This window comes from Mesocricetus auratus, unplaced genomic scaffold (assembly GCF_017639785.1).
Source record: "Mesocricetus auratus isolate SY011 unplaced genomic scaffold, BCM_Maur_2.0 Super-Scaffold_4256, whole genome shotgun sequence".
NCBI lineage: Eukaryota > Metazoa > Chordata > Mammalia > Rodentia > Cricetidae > Mesocricetus > Mesocricetus auratus.
In genome coordinates this window covers 96,876,850-96,891,192 of record NW_024429182.1, presented here as the reverse complement: position 1 = coordinate 96,891,192, position 14,343 = coordinate 96,876,850, and the positions used below count along the sequence as shown (strand labels likewise).

General features: G+C 55.0%; 1 protein-coding gene across 4 annotated transcripts in view; it reads left to right on the top strand.

The window, feature by feature from the left end:
- The window catches only part of Pde2a (phosphodiesterase 2A), a 91,831-nt gene extending 78,041 nt beyond the window's left edge, over positions 1-13,790 (top strand). For all 4 annotated transcript variants that reach the window (XM_005074021.4, XM_005074022.4, XM_040757753.1 and 1 more), the window contains 25 exons: positions 1,936-1,995; positions 2,560-2,701; positions 2,953-3,005; positions 3,188-3,262; positions 3,346-3,387; positions 3,880-3,948; positions 4,142-4,272; positions 4,935-5,046; positions 5,521-5,560; positions 5,668-5,731; positions 6,020-6,092; positions 6,210-6,387; positions 6,604-6,716; positions 7,568-7,645; positions 8,500-8,622; positions 9,075-9,145; positions 9,417-9,539; positions 9,836-9,923; positions 10,089-10,136; positions 11,083-11,157; positions 11,285-11,384; positions 11,655-11,767; positions 12,110-12,148; positions 12,258-12,364; positions 12,454-13,790. In XM_005074021.4, coding sequence (XP_005074078.1) covers positions 1,936-1,995; positions 2,560-2,701; positions 2,953-3,005; positions 3,188-3,262; positions 3,346-3,387; positions 3,880-3,948; positions 4,142-4,272; positions 4,935-5,046; positions 5,521-5,560; positions 5,668-5,731; positions 6,020-6,092; positions 6,210-6,387; positions 6,604-6,716; positions 7,568-7,645; positions 8,500-8,622; positions 9,075-9,145; positions 9,417-9,539; positions 9,836-9,923; positions 10,089-10,136; positions 11,083-11,157; positions 11,285-11,384; positions 11,655-11,767; positions 12,110-12,148; positions 12,258-12,364; positions 12,454-12,664 — 2,328 coding nt within the window. In that variant the 3' untranslated portion in view covers positions 12,665-13,790. The remainder of the gene's footprint in view (positions 1-1,935; positions 1,996-2,559; positions 2,702-2,952; positions 3,006-3,187; positions 3,263-3,345; positions 3,388-3,879; positions 3,949-4,141; positions 4,273-4,934; positions 5,047-5,520; positions 5,561-5,667; positions 5,732-6,019; positions 6,093-6,209; positions 6,388-6,603; positions 6,717-7,567; positions 7,646-8,499; positions 8,623-9,074; positions 9,146-9,416; positions 9,540-9,835; positions 9,924-10,088; positions 10,137-11,082; positions 11,158-11,284; positions 11,385-11,654; positions 11,768-12,109; positions 12,149-12,257; positions 12,365-12,453) is intronic.
- The last annotated feature ends 553 nt before the right edge of the window (positions 13,791-14,343 follow it).

Genomic DNA, 14,343 nt, shown 5'->3' with positions numbered 1-14,343 from the left:
TGGAGGTGCAGGTGTGTGTGTGTGTGTGTGTGTTTTCATGGGAGAGGGAATGCAAGCGTGCACATGTGAAGGGGCCTTAGGTTCTTGAAGAGAGTACCTGTGTGTGTCTAAACACATGCTGAGTGGGTGGGCTGAAGCAGTCCAGCAGTGCATGCTGGGACGAGGGAACATCACAGTTTCTTCTTTGCCCTCAGCATTTTCAGACCCCCAGCTCTGCATCTGGCACTAGGCCTTTGGAAAGTCAAGGAGCTGCTTTCCCCCAGCTCTAGAGGGGTTCCGACTGCCCCTCCTCCTGAGAGATGGGTCCCGGTAGAAAGCAAGAAGGGTGCTGCCCTCCGCCTACTAACCAAAGCCAGCATCACTATGTAAAACATATGCAGCTGGCCTCAGATGCCCTTAGGCTCCTGTTCTGTAGGAAAGCGTTTCCTTCCCAGCTTAAGTTTCAACGCAGCTCTTGCCACCCTCTGTCCCCCAGGTCTCTTCCGGTTTCCCTATCTCTATCTAGTCTTGCTTTCTGGCATTTACCCTTCATCCCATAGATGACAGGTGTCAGATGTTAAAGTTTATCATAGCTCCCTAAATCCCAAGTTCAAGGTCCTTCCCTCTGTGAAAGGACATTTCTACTCCCCGCCCCTGGACCTCATCTTCCTACATGCCTCCCACGTGGTACTTAACCAGGTCAGTCTCCGGTCTACAGCCCCCTCCCCTCTCTCCTCTCTCTTCTGTTCTGCTTGTGCTTCCAGTGCAGGAAGCCTCCCAGATTCCATCGCCTCTGAGATTCCCAGCCCGGGCTGTCTATGTGCCCCAACTCCCTCAGCTATAAGGTCTCACACCCCCTCCCAAGTGCACCCCAGCTCGACTCACGCTGCTCCTGGCCAGAGCCTGAGGTTCCTGAGAACCTGCTATTCCCTTCCTCTCCATCTGTTCCTGGCAGGGGACCCAGAGCAGAAAGGCAGGCAGGGGCTGCTGGGGCAAGAGAGGCAGCATGAAGGCTCCCTCCCCCCCAAGCACTGTGGGAGCTCCACAGGTGGCTAGCAGCTTTGAGCAAGCTAAAGAAGTTGAGAAAGCAGGTGGGGAGCCTTGCTGGCAGGCCACAGTGGCTTCCTAGACTCATCCCTCCTTCCCCTCCACACTTCCCCTTCAAACACCCAAGCAGGGTGGAGAAAGAGAGATTCCCAGAGCATGGAAGATATCTGAAGGGAGCCCTGGTGACTGGCACAGGGGACATGGGACAGGACAGGGGAAGATCAGGGGTGTGATGAGAATGAATCTAGAGAGTGGAAGTGTAGACATGAAAGGGAGGAAGTAGATGGAGTGGTCCCAACTCTACCACCTTCTGCTTAGTGACTTTGAGCAAGTCCCTCACCCCTCTGGGCCCTGGCTCATCTATAAGGGGGAAGACTGAATCTCACAGTGATGAGGATCACATATAATGCAAAAAGCAGTCCATCAGTACGTTCATTTCGGATGCACACCTTCTCTGGAAGATGCCATGCTGGGCTCCTTTATCCCAGATGTAAGGGCAGCTCAAACCCCACCCAAAAAGGATGGACCTGGGGGCTGAAGCCTGTTTCACAAACCCTGTAATCAGGGCCTGAAGCACTCCATGTATGGAAGATGGAAAAGGATCCAAGGTCTCCCTTCCTGACACTGCACACCTGGACTGTGCTATCTATGGGACAGTTCACTTCAGGAAGGGGACAATAAACATGAAAAGCGATGGGACAGAGACGGAGAAGTTCAACCCTTTGTGCCTGCCCTCGAAGTCTTCCTAGGGAAAGTGACTCCTGGAGCTAGCTGCCTGGCCTGAAGGATGGGCATACATGGAGGTCACAGAGTGTGCTGGTGGAGACTGGTGTGTACTGGCCAGGAGAGGACATGGTAGAAAGATAGGCTGAGGAAGGTCACAGCTGGTCCCTTCTCCCTTCCCGCCAGGTGCACTGTGGCCAGCTGAGTGACAGTGAGGAGTGGAGTCTGCAGGCCGTGGAGAAGCATGTGAGTGGGGTAGGACCGTGGTAACGCAGGGCCTGCTGGAGGCCCTTATTAGAGCTGGTAGGAAGAGGACCTGGCCAGAGAGCTGGACAGGCCTGGCTTCTGGTTCCAGCTCCATCGCCTTGAAGCTTTGGGACCTTGAGCAAGTCATGCAGCCTCTATGAGCCTCAGGTTCACTTCTGAAGATGGGGATAATGATAGCACTGACTTACGTAGGTTAGTGGTGAGTCAAATGCCCTGTGCTTAACTCAGGCTCTCTTCTGCCTAAGATTTCAGGCATCTGTGATCTTAATCAGGGTAGTGTTAGACAGAAAAATCTGACCTTCTTTTGGAAGCCTCTTCGAGGAAGGGGTGGAGACAACTATACTTGTCCAAGGATGGAAGGAGGCCCTAAGGGCAGTGGGAACTGTCAAGAGGTGGAGGGGCCAATGACTTCAACTGTTTGGGACCAGAACAGCAGTGGGCAATGGCCACCTGGGGCCGGCAGAGGGAGCTACTTGAGTAAAAGGGAGGAGTCGGATAGTGGCACCAACAGCAAGGGTGTACTTACTGTTCTGCCTGCCCCAGACTCTGGTGGCCCTGCGGAGGGTAAGGGCTCTGCAGCAGCGCAGGCCGGAAGCTGTCCAGAACACCTCAGTGGATGTCTCTGAAGATCAAAAGGATGAGGAGGGGTACACCGAACATGACCGAAAGATCCTGCAACTGTGTGGTGAGAACCAAGTTGGACAGGTCTATAGGAGCTGACAGGATTGCTTCTGGAGTGGGAGGGCCAGGGCCAGATCTATGGAGTAGGAAGGACCTGAGAAGTGAGGTATACCAGAAGGCGGAACCCAGGCAGCACTTGGAGAGAATGTGGGTCTTCTGGGTGGCCAGTGGGGCCTGAGGAGAGGCAGGGGTGGAGCGTGGAAGCAGCCCCCAGGCAAGGCAGAGCCCTCTCTGATTTGAGCCCTGCCCTTGCAGGGGAACTCTATGACCTGGATGCCACTTCCCTGCAGCTCAAAGTCCTCCAATATGTGAGTCCCTGAGCATCTCCAGCCCCATCTCTCTCCAAAGACCTGCAGACCCTCGAGCCTCTCATCTCAATTCTCATCCCATCCTCTCTACTCTTCCAAAAGCCTGACAACACCCTGAGAGGCTAGATGCTAGGGGGTGGTCCAGCCCCACACTCAGCCCGGCTCTGTCTGTTCTCTTGCAGCTGCAGCAGGAGACACGGGCGTCTCACTGCTGCCTCCTGCTAGTGTCAGAAGACAATCTGCAGCTTTCCTGCAAGGTGAGGGTCCAGGTCCATGGTGGGGAAGGGCAGCCTGTCTGCCTTTCCTTCCATTAATCTGCCTCCATTACTGGGTCCCACAGGTCATTGGAGATAAAGTGCTGGGAGAAGAGATCAGCTTTCCTGTGAGTGTCACCTCCATCCTCTGCAACGTGGCCTGCAGGGACCATGGAGTCCTGGCAGGACTGGGGCACGCTAGAATCTCTTGGTGGGACTAGTCCAGATCTTGAGGTCTACTAGGAAGTATTACAAAGGAGCACTGTATCTCATGATCAGACTCCAGTAATGATCTCCTACAGAGCAGGGGAAGGAAGCCTTATGTGTGATCAGCTCTCTTCTGCTGGAGTATTTCTAGACATGAGTCTACTAGGATCTCTTGAGATAAGTGTGATTCCTTTGAGTCTGCTTATCACTCTCTAGCTAGGAAAAACCTTCCAGCCCACTCCTGGTTTCCCCAATCCTCCCTACTGCCCTGTCTTCTGCTCCTCAGTATTAGCTCCATCCATTCTTGAACTGCTCAAAGAGTTTGTGAAACTTCCAAACTTGGAAGACCAGGAAGCGTTGAGATCCCTGATACAGGGAGAGCTGGACCAACTGGGCCTCTCTTCACTCTCTAGCTGACCATGGGACGCCTGGGCCAGGTGGTGGAAGACAAGAAGTGTATCCAGTTGAAGGACCTAACCTCTGTAAGCCATGGCCATGCTGAGCCAGGGGAGGGGAGAGGGCCTTTGGAATGGGATGGCCTAGAGATGGGAGGACAAGAGACTGTGGCAGCTCACCCTCATGCCATAGCAGGCTGCAGAGTGTGGTGGAGAGCTGGGGGAGGGCGCACTGCCCCTCCTCCCCGGCCCTGGCTCACCATCCCTTGTCTGCCTGCAGGATGATGTGCAACAGCTACAAAACATGTTGGGCTGTGAGCTGCAGGCTATGCTGTGTGTCCCTGTCATCAGCCGGGCCACCGACCAGGTGGTGGCTCTGGCTTGTGCCTTCAACAAGCTTGGAGGAGACTTGTGAGTTTGGGGGTAGGGAGTACCAACACGGAGTTGGAGCTGAGAGGCAGGGCAGGATACCAATGTGAGAAGGGGCTAGGCAGTGGTGAGCCTCAGTTTGTTAATGCGAGATTGCTGACTCTCCATCGTCTGTCTTGTTGTTGTTGTTTTTGCTACTGCCTCTCCATGAGGCTGTGGGAGAGGATGGGGCATCATAGAGGAGCAGGAGGACTGTCAGCTCTGGTCTTGGCAAGTCTCTAGTCTGAGGGAGGAGACTAGCCTTGGTCTGAGTGACCCCAATCAGAGAAGGGAGATACAGTTTTGGTTTCAAGAAGCAGTAGCTCTCTTGGTGTGCTGGTATGGTAGTAGCTCCAGCTTCTAGGGAGTCTGAAGTGGGGAGATCACTTGAGCCTAGCAGTTCTGGGCCAGCCTGGGCAACATGTTTTAAACCCTGCCTCAAAAAACAAAAACAGAACAGTAGCCTAAGGAGGAACCCACATTTTGGCCTGAGGACAAGTAGACATTTCCCTTGAGAGAGTACTCAACCTGACAGGGAGGGAGTATAATTGTCCTCAGTGAGAAGAGAGTTCCATCGGCTGTTAGATATGGGATCCCTGCATTGTGGAGGTAAAAAGAGGGCTGAGAAGCCTATATTCTGTCCTCTCTCGGGTGGTACCCGCCAGGTTCACAGACCAGGATGAACATGTGATCCAACACTGCTTCCACTACACAGGCACGGTGCTCACCAGCACCTTGGCCTTCCAGAAGGAGCAGAAGCTCAAGTGTGAGTGCCAGGTGAGTGCCTGCCTTGAGCTTTTCCTGGGGACCACCTCTGGCCCTAGAAGGCTGTCCACGAGGACGATACTTTCCTGTGTCCATCCGGGGTAGTAGCAGCACTGCCCTGGTGCAGCTAGGTGACCTGAAAGACTCAGAGGGCAGTCAGTAGTTGCCTGGGCTGTAGGCATTGTCTGTGACTGCCCTCTACTGTCTGACAATGGTACTGCCACAACATCTGGGCAGCAAGAGGCAAAGGCGGTGGACATCTGCGATCTAGGGGCTCCCTGCTCATCTTCACTGGCTGTCCCTCTACTCCTTCACTTAGCAGCCAAAGGCTTTCATTAGACACGTCAGTTTCCAGCATATCCTGGAGCCCTGAGGAAGGAATGAGGACAGAGGCCGTTGGCAACAGGGTTTAGTTACCATTGGCAACAGGGCTTAGTTAGGGTAAGCCCTGGCCCAACACTATGATCTCCACTTCCTCCTTCTCAGGCTCTTCTCCAAGTGGCAAAGAACCTCTTCACTCACCTGGGTGAGTGACTGTCTCCCACACAGGCTGTCTGGGGAGGGGACGTGGAGGCCTTGCCTGGCATTCCTCAGGTCTCACAACGCTTCTCCTCTCCTTAACCCTTTCTCCAGATGATGTCTCTGTCCTACTACAGGAGATCATCACCGAGGCCAGAAACCTCAGCAATGCAGAGATGTGAGCAGAAGTGGGGATGGGGAGGGAGACTGAGGCCTCAGTCCTCACCGCCTCTGCCCCTCCCTGCCTTCTTGTTTGGCATTTCCTTTGGACTGCGCTCTTGTTTCAACCGGTATAGCTCTAGCTTTGCTTGCTATGGGTTTCAGTGATACATAGTAGGAACTAAAAACAATACAATACAAAACAGATAAAAAGCAAACGGAGCATCTCAGGTCAGAAGTCGCTACCCTAGTCATGCATGGTTGGAGGGACCTCAGGCCCCCAGGGACCAACCACTTCTTTCCACAGCTGCTCGGTGTTCCTGCTGGATCAGAATGAGCTGGTAGCCAAGGTGTTCGATGGCGGTGTGGTGGACGATGAGGTGACTGAGTATGGAGGGTGTCTGGGAGTACAGAAGGGTCCTGGGGAGCAAGCCACATTTGAAGGTTGTCTGTATCCAGGCCAACTTCTGCTTTCCACTCCATTCCTGTTTGGGCAGAGCTATGAGATCCGCATCCCGGCGGACCAGGGCATTGCGGGCCACGTGGCAACCACAGGCCAGATCCTGAACATCCCGGACGCATACGCCCATCCGCTTTTCTATCGCGGTGTAGACGACAGCACAGGCTTCCGCACGCGCAACATCCTCTGCTTCCCTATCAAAAACGAGAACCAGGGTGAGGACTCCTGGTCGCCGGGGGACGGGACCTGAGAAATTGGGCGGGGCGGGGCCGGGGCCGGGGCGGGGCATAGTGGAAGGCGGTCTTTTCTGATCCGCTAGGGTTCCGGAGTTGAAGCGATTGGGATTGCCTGGGGTTGAGCCAGAGGAGTTAGGGAAGGGCCGGTCTCACTGGACCCCTTCACCGGCAGTTTCTATTTCTCTGTCTTCCCAGAGGTCATCGGTGTGGCTGAACTAGTGAACAAGATCAATGGGCCGTGGTTCAGCAAGTTCGATGAGGACCTGGCCACAGCCTTCTCCATCTACTGTGGCATCAGCATTGCCCACGTGAGGGAGCACGCCTGGGGCGGGGAGGGTGGCCTTCTACACCCCCACATGGGCTCTCTCGGCTCCGGCCTGTCCATCCTTGCACAGGGCTCAGATCCCAGGGAGTGAGGTGCTGTGCAGCCTGTGGTACATTGCTGGCTGCCTCTGCTGGTTCTGCATGAAAGCTGGGGATACTATTTCCCGGCCTGTCCACCCAGCTTCCCAGGATCATGAAAAAGGAAAAGACCAAACAAGCAAGCAGAACACCTAGTTCTACCGGGCTGGTAGTATGGGCCTGTAATCTCAGAACTTGAGAGAGAGAGGCAGGAGGACCAGGAGGTCAAAACCTTGGCTATACAGCAAGCTGGAAGCCAGCCTGGCTACACAGGACACTGTACCAACAAACAAAAGACCGACGCACACATAGAAAACCCTATTGCTAGTCTGCCACCCCTCCTCCAGCAACTCCGACCCAATCTACTAGTCCGTTTCTTTGTGGCAAATGTTGGGTCTTTCTGCCCAGGCTCTTGGCAGCTGTAACCTGAAAATCCAGCCCAGGTTCACAAGTCAGTTTCTCCCTCTGATCTCCTCCAAGGGCCACCAGGTTCTGCCACAGAAGTCTGGTCAGGCTCAGCAGACACACCCATGCACGGAGTGCCTCAGGTGTTAAGACAGAGGGAAGGCCAGTGAGAGCTGAGAGGAGAGTGGGAAGGAACCTGAAGACTGGGCTGTTGCTAACGGCTTACACTGGGCCTCCAAGGGGACAGGAAGGAGAACTCCTGCAGTCTGACCCCTTTGGACCAGTTCTGGGCAACCTGAGGATGTCACAGCCTCCAACTCCAACCCCATCTTCTTCACCTTCTCCCCCCCAGTCTCTCCTATACAAAAAGGTGAATGAGGCCCAGTACCGCAGCCACCTGGCCAATGAGATGATGATGTACCATATGAAGGTGAGGCGTGCTTGCAACTTCTGTACTTCTTAGGGTCTTGGAGCCACCTGCTCCACACTTCTTCCCCGACTCCCAGAATCCTCTGCAGCCCAGGTCCAGGCTGAGCTTTCCTGTTTCTGACTCTTGAGACTGTGAAAATAGACCCACACCAATGCCTGGTCCCCTGCTCTGCCTAGGGAACATCTCCCCCTTCTCACACCCCTCTCTCCTGAGCCTTTCTCTCAGTCCAGCCCAGTCTGGAAGCAACCAGCATGTTTTCACCCAGGGGTAATTTGGTTCAGACAGCTACCCTCATTCCATGTCCACAGAGTGTGCCCCATTTGGGGGAGCCCTGGAGGCTGAAACCTTGCTGGGGCGTTCCCCTACTACTCTCTGGCTGCAGTGGCCACACAGCCCTTCATGGTCCTAGTTGCTAACACTCCAGTCCCGTTCCCCTTTCCTGTTTCCAAAGAGTATATGAAGTCATTTCGATATTTCCTCTCACATGTGTCCCAGTCACTGTTGACTGTGGGAATAGGCACAATGGCTTTGAGATCAGATATTAGAATTAGATATTAGAAAGCTCTCCCTGAGAGACAAGCTGCTGGACTTAGTGTCTGTGTAAGGCTACCACAGCTTGGGGTGTCATGAATGGGGACATTCTCTATGACATCCTTTGGCTGTCATGAATGTGGTCATCTGTGCATAGGCAGGGGACACAGGCATGCGGGCTGCAGTGCTGTGGTGATCTGTGCAGTGACGATATGGAGAGTTGGGATCCAGCTTGGTGTATGCTGGGCAAGGGACACCCCCATCTGCATAGGAATTTGATGGGAAGGACCCCGGAGAGCTCACGCCTGGCTTGTCTGTGCTAGGTCTCTGATGATGAGTACACCAAGCTTCTCCACGATGGGATCCAACCTGTGGCCGCCATTGACTCTAACTTTGCCAACTTCACCTACACTCCTCGCTCTCTGCCCGAGGACGACACTTCTATGGTGAGCTGGCCCTTCTCAGCCTGGGTGGGAGTGGAGTGTGGGAAATATAGATGTCAGTTAGATGTGCATAAGAACTTCCAGGTAAGGCAGAAGCACCAAGGAAGGCGATGGAGGCTCCTTCAGAGATAGGAAGGGCATGCCGCTTGCCATCATGGGGCCATGGGGCTGTTTAGGGGACAGCGGTGGGCTGTCCAAAGCTACCATAGGGGTGTGGCCTTGAGGCTTGCAACCCTGCCCTTGATCTAAGACTGTGTGTGAGCTTGCCTCCAAGAAGACTTAGCTCTCAAATCCCTCAACAGCTTGATATGTGCCTGTTCATCTGTTCAGTTGTCTTTTAGTTTAGGTTTGGAGTTTTAAGACTAAAATTTTTGTGAGGATCCAAGAGAGGTAGAGACAGGAGCCACATCTTGGTAGTGACAGTCCCTCTGACACGCCCTCTCGCTGCCTTGCAGGCCATCCTGAGCATGCTGCAAGATATGAACTTCATCAATAACTACAAAATCGACTGCCCAACTCTGGCCCGGTATGCGCCCCAGCACTGCCCTTGGAGCAGAGCCTCAGCCTCCATCCCTGTTGTTCCCACCTCACGTCCGTTGCCCCAAGGGTTCTCAGGAAGGTCTTTCTAAAGATACCTGGGGGGAGGACTGGGTTTGTGGGAGCCGGGAGGGATCTGTGAATGAGAAGCCGTTCTCAGACACTGGATCATGTATAAAGAAAGGCAAGAAAATGTGCCGGGCAGAGTCGGGGGGCCTTCCAGAAGGAGACGAGGCTAAGGCCCCTCTCGGCTCCCCCAGGTTCTGCTTGATGGTGAAGAAAGGCTACCGGGACCCGCCCTACCACAACTGGATGCACGCCTTTTCTGTCTCCCACTTCTGCTACCTGCTCTATAAGAACCTGGAGCTTTCCAGCTACCTCGAGTAAGCGGCCACCCTTTCCACTTCCACCAGCAACGAAGCCCCAGCTGTGCGGCAGGTCCTTCACCTGGCCACTCTTTCTGTCCTCTTTGCTCAGGGGGGAGCCTTCCCCAAAGGGGCTGCTCAGTCACAGAGAACGTTGGCCCTGATTCCCCAGGGCTGCCACGCTCTGAAGTAGAGCTGCTTTCCGGAACCCCCTGACTGGGTGGCCCCTGGGCATCTCGTCCAGCTGTCTCTTCTCTGAGGCGCCCAGGGAGGAAGCTCTGGGTGACATTTCTCTTTTTCTGCTCCCCACCCAGGGACATCGAGATCTTTGCCTTGTTTATTTCCTGCATGTGTCACGACCTGGACCACAGAGGCACGAACAACTCCTTCCAGGTGGCCTCGGTGAGAGGCTGCCCTGCTCACAATGGGGACCCTCTGCCTTGCCTTTCCCAGCCCCAGGAGAGATGGCAGTGAGGCCCACAGCTGGGATTGGAGGAAGGAGCCATAACCTCAGGGGGAGGTGATCCACATGGGAGGGGTAACCAGAGCTTTTCCTGGCTTTTCCAGAAATCTGTGCTGGCCGCACTCTACAGCTCGGAGGGCTCTGTCATGGAGGTAAATTGCCATCCTGCCCAGCCTGTCCTGAACCCCCAAAGGCCAGCAACTTCCAAGCTAGACTGTTCTCACGACATGCTCGCCAGCTAGGCTGTAGGAGCTGTGCCTCGTGGGCCTCATTTTCCTGAAGCAGGCACAGGTGGGACTGTGACTAGGGCCATGGCCAGGGACACTGGGTCATCCTGAGCCAGGTTTGCAAAACCAGTGGGAACAGAGCAGCCCCGCCCCTCAATCCTGCGTGTCCCTTAGGCCTGGGCCAGCCTTAGTCCTCTCAGTTTAGATTCCTGGGGCTGCTCTGCTCTCCAGCAGTTTCTTGGGTCAGGCACAAGATCTGAGATGGCTGAACTTCTCTTGTGCAGGTCGTGGTTCAGTGTGGGAACCACATTTCCAAGGTCACCTTGCCCTAGGCTGTCTCCCTTTGCATCCCCTCCGGAGGCTTGCTCTGTTTGCACCCATAGAGATATACGGCATGCTCACATCTCCCAGGAGGCCTTGTAGCAGCCCTGGTCCTGCCCTCTGTCCCATGGGATGAGTCTGCTCCTCCTTCGAATGACAGCCCTTCACTATCAGGAGACAGGGCCTTGCCCTTGCCTCCTCACTGCCTTCCCTTGTCAGCAAACAAATATTTTCTGCATGAATTAGTGTCCAGGACATCAGGGGATCATTTCAGAATTTTCTTCCAGCCTTCGAGGCCCTCTGAACATACCTTATCAGGCCCCTTCATGTGGCAGCTGAGGGTTCTGCGGCACAGAGCTGGCCAGGGGCTTGCCCGGGGCCACAGAGGGTTCTACCAGAGCACTCACAAAGGGAATGAGACCCTACCTCCCCTTTCTGCCTGCTCTGCTGAGCTTGGGGTCCCGTCCCTGCTGGTCTTCCCTGCCCCTCTGGGAGCCTCTGGTGAGGGGACACTTTGGCCCAGTGGGACCTTCCTCTCCTGTCCCCACAGAGGCATCACTTTGCTCAGGCCATCGCCATCCTCAACACCCATGGCTGCAACATCTTTGACCACTTCTCCCGGAAGGTGACGGGGCTGTCTGGGGTTTGCTTGGTGGGAGCTGGCTGGACAGAGTAGGAGCAGACCCGCCCGCCTCGGGGTGGATGGGATGTGTGCAGCCGGAGCCATGGTGCCCCTCCCCCACCCTCCCCAGGACTACCAGCGCATGTTGGACCTGATGAGAGACATCATCTTGGCCACAGACCTGGCACACCACCTCCGCATCTTCAAGGACCTGCAAAAGATGGCTGAAGGTGCCACACCTCGCCGTTGGGATGGGGTGGGTGGCTTAGCATGGAGATCTGCCCACCTGAACGCCTGCCACGGTTAATGCCCTGTCCTTGGCCCATCTCTTGTTATAGTGTCCCTCCAGGCAGACCCAGTACTGGCCTCCGGCTTCTAATAGGTGTGCTCTGTTCCCCGTGGAACACTCCAGACCAACTTTGGGACAGGCTGTGGGGCCCTTGCTCTCAGAAGGGACGGGAGCCTGGACCCCTCTCCTTGACTCCATTGTCCCTCAACAGTGGGTTACGACCGGACCAACAAACAGCACCACAGACTTCTTCTCTGCCTCCTCATGACCTCCTGTGACCTCTCTGACCAGACAAAGGGCTGGAAGACCACCAGAAAGATTGCGGTAAGAACCGGCCCCCCAACTTGAGGAAGCACAGCAGCCTGAACACCTTTCTATGCTGAATTTAGCCTGGTTGTATTTTGGGGAGTCAGAAATACAGACCACCTCGGGGCCGCCGATGAAATGACTTAGAGACGGGCATCGGCTTGCCTAGGGTCACACAATAAATTAGCGGCTAGTAGGAAGAGGGCAGAATCCAGGTCCTGTATTGTACCATCTAATGTCAAGCTAGGGACGGTAGACCCTGGGTGGGACTGAGACATTGGGCCTCAGTTTGTCACCCTGGAAATGGGCTTAGGTGGACAGATCCCACTTGCAGGAAATGATGACAGTGTTGCCTTCCAGGAGCTGATCTACAAAGAGTTCTTCTCCCAGGGAGACTTGGTATGTGTCAGGTGACCTCAGAATGCTCAGGGTGGTGGTGTGCGGGGCCGGTGGGGTGTTCCTGGCACGAGGCTGGGAGGGTTTGGGCCTGATGATCTGGTGTCTGCAGGAGAAGGCCATGGGCAATAGACCCATGGAGATGATGGACCGGGAGAAGGCCTACATCCCTGAACTGCAGATCAGCTTCATGGAGCACATCGCCATGCCCATCTACAAGTGAGCCTGGGGGCACAGTGGGGACCACGCTTAGAGAGGGTAGGGTGGCGCGTCTACCTCAGATCTAACTCCGTCCTCTGCACCCCCAGGCTGTTACAAGACCTGTTCCCCAAGGCAGCAGAGCTGTACGAACGTGTAGCCTCCAACCGTGAACACTGGACCAAGGTGTCCCACAAGTTCACCATCCGAGGCCTCCCAAGTAACAACTCGCTGGATTTCCTGGACGAGGAATATGAGGTGCCTGATTTGGACGGCACCAGGGCTCCCATCAATGGCTGCTGCAGCCTTGAGGCTGAGTGATCCCCTCTGGGGACCCTCCCTGCCCCGCCCTCCTTCCACAGTTCTCTACCAGTCTGTCTGATGCACTGGGAACCAGAGCCATGGGTCATTGGTTCTAGGCCAGGATGTTCCTTGTGACCCAGCACATGCTACCCTTCCCAGGCTCAGCTTTCTCATCTGTGGAAGGGAGGCAAGATTCCCAGTCTCACACAGACTTGCCCATTTGTTCTTCAAGAGCACAGTGGTGACCGGAGGCAGTGGTTCCGTTCTGTACCTTTGACCATACCATGCCCAGTCCTGCCCAAGCCGTTCCATCTCCGAGTGGCATCACAATTCCTTCTGTGACCATTATAGCCCTACTAGGTCAGTATGCTTGTTTTTCTGGTGGAATCCCCATTCCCTGGGGACTCCAAGATTCTCACGGAAGAGATTGCTGAGTGAGCAGAGGGTATAAAACAGTCACCAGCTAGAAATAGCCATAGGATGAAGTGTCCTGAGGACACCTCTGTGCTTCGGGTAGGCTTGGGACCCTTGGAGGAAGCTGACGGCCGGGTAGCTCAGTGCTCTTACAGAGGAAATACTCCAGCAGAAAAGACAGGGATGGTGGGCAGGAAGGATCCTCGGGCTGGGAGACAGCCCCTCATGAGCCCTTCAGGTGGCGTGGCCTGAAAGCAAGCTCCTTTCCCTAACTAGGCAAGACCGGATCATTAGACAGCCTATTCTCTCTTTAGATCAATGTCTCCATGGTATGTGGAGCCCATGAGTGGCTGTGGCATGCTCTGCCACCCTAAGGCACAGAGAGTCTAACCCTTCTTTTCCTCTGAGTGTATCCCCTTGGCCTGAGCCCCTCTCCCATTCCTGCCATCAGGGAGGGGCCTGGCCTTACCCCGCAGGGCTTCTCTCCTCTTTAAGGCCATATCCACTTGTGCCCTGGGGGCTCAGGAGACTCCCCCTTGGGTGAGTGGCCACCGGCTTCTCTTCTGTTTCGTTCTGTGTGTATTGTGGGTGGGGGAGGGGCCACCTGCCTTACCTACTCTGAGTTGCCTTTAGAGAGATGCGTTTTTTCTAGGACTCTGTGCACCTGTTGTGTGTGGTCCCGTGGGCTGAGTGCTTTGTACATGAGAATAAATCTATTTCTTTCTACCAACCCTCCCCCAGGAGGCTGTCTGTGGACTCTGTCTGTACATTAGGTGGAGGGGAAGCACCAGGCACAGGCAAACACCCTAGAAACTCTCTGGCTACTAAAATCTCTACCCTAGTACCTAATCCCTCTTCTGGGACAGCCATGTTCTGGGGGCAGGGCATGTCACAGACCTGCTGAGATAATTCCTGGGCCAGATATGAGGGCTAGGGTTGCTTGGCACACAAGAGGCTCAGATGGAAACCGTGAGTGGCATCAGTTGGTGGAGTGTGGACTGGAGAGGAAGACCTTAGAGTCGGAAGCAACCAGGGAAGCTGCTTGGAGGAGGTGACCTGTGTCTCCTTCTACATCCCTGCATGCTGGCCTGCCCTGGTACTAATGCCCATACAACCCACACCTGGACCTCAGAGCCTCTCCTTAGCTGCACGGCTGTCTGGGTAACCATCAGTCCCACATCCCAGTTTCTCCGAGTGTTGTGGAAGGGGTCTCCCCAAGTGTGAGTTTCCATGCTGGACTTGACACTGGTTTGTGTCTGTTGACTTTGTCCCTGCGTGCCCAG